Below are 5,006 nucleotides of genomic sequence, written 5' to 3'. Positions count from 1 at the left end.
CCAACCCACCTCTCCCTCCCCTCTACTGATGAAAGCGGTCGCAGTGGCATAATAGGACTGCAAGGATGAAGTGGAGTTTGAATCGCGCGCGCTACGCTGATGGTAGGGGCGCGGGTAGGGAGGTGTACGATACGTGTACACGTAGAGTGTATTGTAAAGTGGTGGAAGCGGTAGAGCCGGTGAATGCTGCTACCCGGAGCGAGGGCGGGAGTGTTGCGGTGGTTTGGCGTCCTATGGTTACGGGCAGGGAAGGGCAGGTTATGGTGGATGGGGCGAGGTGGGTGACTTGGGGGTGGGGGTGCGGAGGGGTACCCGCATTGTGCGTTGTGAGGGTCGCAAGCTTGCTGCTCGCCATTGTACCGCCCCCTCCCAAAAGCACGCAGGGCAGAGGCGGCGGATCCAGGGAACAGCGAGAGAGGAGGAGGAAGATGGGGGTGGGGGGGAAGGGCTTTGGATAGTCAACACGCTCCTGATAAGCACACCGGGGTAGAGAGGTCACCAACGCGAGCGTAGGACCGCGAGACTGATAACACGCCCTCTATTATTGGCTGTTACTTAACCCAACACTTAGGAGGCAGCCGAGACAAGTCACACGTTTCGCCGAGCGCGTCGTCAACGTCCGGTATTGCCTAGGATCGTGTGCGCGTGTGCGTGTGTGTGTGCGTGTGTGCGTGTGTGCGTATTTGTGTGTGGTTGGCGTGTCTGGCGGCGATAGGCGGCGAAGTCGTCACGCGTGAAATCGAATCACAAGATAACGTCAAATGTACTTAGCTTCTCACCCGTGCAAGCGCGCCGACACACTCATATTAACACGCAGACACGCACACACACACACACATACTACATCATGTGACAGATAATGGCTTATAGGTGGGTTAGAAAAGGGGGCTGCGCGATGAAGGGGGGAGGAGGGGGCTATATAGAGCAGCGGTGAGAAGGAGGTATAGTCTGTGGTACACACATGGGAGGAGGGGGAGGTCGTGGGGGGAAGGGGGAGGGGGTGTCTTGTCAGAATAGATAAGAAGCGCACTGAGGCAACATAATGCGTATGAGCATGTTAAGCGGCGCCAAGTGTAAAACATCTACAGCAGTATAGAGTTAGAGGACAAGTAAACACTGAACTGCACTTTTGATTTCCGGGCTAAAAAGTTTTATTCGTAAGAAAAGTAATTCGCTATCAACAATATCGTTACGAGGTATTCATTAACAAAACTGGTAGAGACAAGTCTCCCCAACTGTCTGAAAAAGTGTTAATGATACATTGAAGAAAGTGTGCATGGTATGCACACTGCACACTGCATAAACTGCGTGCATTATATCGAACATTGTATGCACACTGTATAAACAGCGCGCATTGTATCAAATATTTTCTACCCCCTTATAATCAGTGTGCACATGGCATGCTAATCTTCAACCGTTTGCATGCCATGAACACTATTAAGTTCAGCGCCATAGCAAGTTATTGACAAAAATGTTTACACTCATCATTGTACAAACAAATTGATAATGTATCGACAGGAGAGTCACAACAGGTTTGAGGGTGTGCGGGGAATACCTTAAGTCGTTTCAGTTCGCCGTATCTGAGTATCGCTATCAGTCGCTATCGCCGCGAGCCGCGGCAGGACGCTCAGTCGGACACAGTGCGACTCGGCCGCCCGCGGGACCAGCATCTCCACCGCCACCATGGACTGCGACATCTGCCTCGAGGAGCTCAACCAGGTGGAGCGCGTGCCCAAGATAGTGCCGTGCGGGCACACCGTGTGTCTGAGGTGCCTCGAGCGGAGCGACAGGAAGGAGTGCCCGATGTGCCGCAAGGTGAGTCCGCGGCAGCCAACACGGACTTTGACCTCCACGTAACCCAACCGAAACGTCTTGCGTGTGGCTATGTCTGGCTCGCTTCTGACCCCATTTCTAGGCCTTCGATGTCCCCCCGGACGCACTGCCCAACAACTTCTACCTCCTACGACAGATGGAGCTCCCAGACAGGTGAGCGCCTTGTCTAGGACCGTACAATGACAGCCGCTCGGCCGCTCCCGCACCGGACTATGTCTTTGACCCACCACCCTGCACCTCGACAGGCCCCCCCGCGGCTGGTGCTCGGACTGCCTCGCCGTCGCAGCGCCCCGCTGCTGGGAGGACCACGACGTCCTGCCCGTCAAGAGAGCCCTAAGGCGCCACCTGCAGGGCGCGCTGCAGGAGGCGGCTGGGCAGCTGGAAGGCCTGCAAGACCAATGCCAGGAGGAGCAGGCCGTCCAGGCCCTCACCCTGCTGACTAAGAAGTCCTGGAACTTGACCCTGCAGGGCGAGGGCCACGAGCTGACGGGCACCGTGACGAACACGGAGGACCCCCTCACCCGGGCCATGTGGCTGCTCGTCACCGCGAAGGCCGCTCTCACCAAGGTGAGCGTCTACTAGGGTCCACAGTAATACAAGGTTCACAAAGATGGTTTATTGAAGGCACACAAGCGAATAAAATGCCCGGCTGCTTGTTGCAGCGTCGTGTCGAGGCGCGGGGTCCCCCGCCCGCAGCCCCGGGCCCAGCACCTCCACAGGCGCGGCCGGAGCGGGAGATGGATGTGACTGCAGTCAGCGTGACCAGACCCAATGAGCGGCAGCAGGACAAGGCGGCCCTCCTCGCAGCAGCGCCCGGGGTGAGTGTGCGGCCGGACCACGGCGACCAGCCTGCGGGCGGCACGGGCAGAGGACGGCCAGTAGCAACTCTCTCTAGCGGCACGCTGGGACCAGCTGGATTAATATGACGATGCATCAGCGGGCCTGTTCCTTGCAAAGTCCGCCGGACAAAAACGTTTGATTACTGACAGTGTTTTTCCTCCATGGAATAAGTTAACACTTTTGCATCGGCCAGTCTGGACGTTGGGAAATCATTCTCACATGCAAGCTTATCTAAAGCAACTATTAATCGTTTTGAAAATCCGAGGACTGATTCTGGTTTTACGAGAATCAAACTTTGACGTAAGCTGTGCCGTCTGACTCGGAAGGTTATTTAATATCTCCGTTTAATAGTGGAGGAGGTTTTCCTTGTTCTTTTGCCTTTCTGGCACTGCCTCAGTTTTTGCTGGCCATTTCGCCTAAAGGGCGTTGTTGTCAGTATTCGCCACCCAGCAGGAGGATACTCCCAGCCCCAGCCTGACACTAGAGAGTTGCTACCGGCGCCCGAGGAGCGGCGGAGCTCAGCGGCAGCCGGGGACGCTCGCGGTGGCGGCTCGCTGTGGCGGCTCGCTGTGGCTCAGTCTCTCGCGCCGCCCTGACTGCCTCAAACTGCGGCCCGCTGACAGCCCCTGAGAGTGACTCTGTTCTTCCGCAGGTGACCCGGCTGGTCGAGGTGAACTGCGACGGTGACCCCGCCTGGAGCCTCCAGCTGCTGCAGCGCGCCGCGCCCACGCTGGAGAGGCTGCATGTGCGCCACCCCCGCGAGGCCCACCTGCGCGCGGTGCACGCCATGCCGCGGCTGAGGAGGCTGTACGTGGTGGGTAATGCCCTGCGCGCCCAGCCCCCCGAGCTGCCCGCGCTGCCGCCGGGACACACCGGCCTGCAGTGGCTCAGGGTGTACAACATCCCCCGCGCCACGACACAGTCCCTGCTGCGGGCGCACGGCGGCACGCTGGAGGAGCTTGAGCTGTGGGTGGGCACGGCAGGGAGTATAGGGTGGTGGCAAAAGAGCTGCGGCGACCTGCACTCGCTGCTGCAGCATAGCAGGCTGCGGGCGCTCAGGAGGCTCATGCTGCGGAGGGACTGGTACAGCCATGAGCCAGCCGCCTGCAGGGAGCAGCGCGCTGAGGTGCGGCGGGTGCTGCCCGGGGCCGAGGTGCTGTGCGACACGTGTGACGGTGTGGAGCAGGAAGAGGTATAGGTCTGTCAAGGTGTGTCTAGATGTGCTGAGGAAACTATCTCATCTTCTGGACAATTTAAGTTTCGATTTGGATAGATTTCCAATCGAAAAGAAAGTAACGTGTGAAAACCCGACCCCGAGCTACTTTCCGTGGAACACTTATAGGGCACCCGGCTCTTAAGAGGGTAGTTTCTTTTGCATTTTTTGGTCGATTTGTAATATTACCTTAGCCGATCTTAGCATGATTTCCGTGTTCTGTACCGTCTAAAGAAAATAAGAATAAAGGTCGATTAACAACCTAATAATGTCCTAAATATCGAACGACTACCTTTTTAGTCAGTCCCCTGTGTCTGTCGCCGCCTGAAGGTAAAAGTTGCCCGTTTTGATAAGGATTCCAGTAGATGATCCGTTTTGGTAAAGATCGCCGAATAATGTTGATAAAGGTCCGTTTGCCGCCTTTGCCTTGCCTTGCGTTCCGGCGCGCGATGGTTATCCCCGGGAGAAGTTTCCTGTCATGGCCCTGATACTTGTGTAAAACAAAAGGAAAACGCCCATGTTCGCCGTCGCTGCGCACCGCACTTTAAGCTCTTGAAAACGTACCGATGCTCCTCACGTCACTTGAAAATTAAACCCTGGCCCCCAAATTTCCTTATAGGCACGCTGCAGCTTTCTGAAGCATGGAAATGTGCTGTTTTCAGTAGTGTTACTACTACTACTACGAATGAAGTCGAATTTGAATAGTAGTTCTAGCATAATTTGATATTTATGTTGAATTATCTTATTTATCCCACGTTTTGTATGGATTGCTGTTCAATTTTTTTATATTGCCGATTGATATTTATATGATATTTATACAGATTTTCATTGTAATACTGATACTATATTATATTCGTAGATGCCAGTTCTTTGCCTTTGCACCAGTATTTTTTGGGGCCAGCTCAACTAGTTTTCTGCTTTTTTTGGTGTTAAAGGCTCGGATTGCTTGAATAGAGTGAAGCTAATAAGTGAAGCAGGCAGCCGGAGTGGGCAGGAGGACAGGGTATGGGGGCGGAGCAGGGGCGCCGGCGCTGCTGCAGGCGGAACGGTCCGTGGTAGGGTATGATGCAAGCAGCCAGTGCACCAGAACCTCGGAGCGCAGAGTAGGGTGGGCTGGGGG

The 5,006-nt window shown here is 55.4% G+C and overlaps 2 protein-coding genes across 2 annotated transcripts in view; one reads left to right on the top strand and one right to left on the bottom strand.

The window, feature by feature from the left end:
• Positions 1-5,006, bottom strand: part of LOC113218292 (uncharacterized) — a gene marked incomplete at its 3' end in the record, with an annotated part of 273,427 nt that overhangs the window by 167,024 nt on the left and 101,397 nt on the right. The window lies entirely within an intron of this gene.
• Positions 1,592-4,155, top strand: LOC113212585 (uncharacterized). Its single transcript, XM_026431348.2, has 5 exons — positions 1,592-1,815; positions 1,916-1,986; positions 2,079-2,400; positions 2,496-2,651; positions 3,326-4,155. Exons 1-5 carry the CDS (start codon positions 1,684-1,686, stop codon positions 3,869-3,871), a joined length of 1,227 nt encoding a protein of 408 aa, XP_026287133.1. The 5' UTR covers positions 1,592-1,683; the 3' UTR covers positions 3,872-4,155.

This window comes from Frankliniella occidentalis, unplaced genomic scaffold (genome assembly GCF_000697945.3).
Source record: "Frankliniella occidentalis isolate FOCC.00 unplaced genomic scaffold, Focc_3.1 Scaffold159, whole genome shotgun sequence".
Classification (NCBI taxonomy): domain Eukaryota; kingdom Metazoa; phylum Arthropoda; class Insecta; order Thysanoptera; family Thripidae; genus Frankliniella; species Frankliniella occidentalis.
The sequence above is the reverse complement of the archived record's forward strand: the minus strand, read 5'-3'. Positions and strand labels throughout refer to the sequence as shown.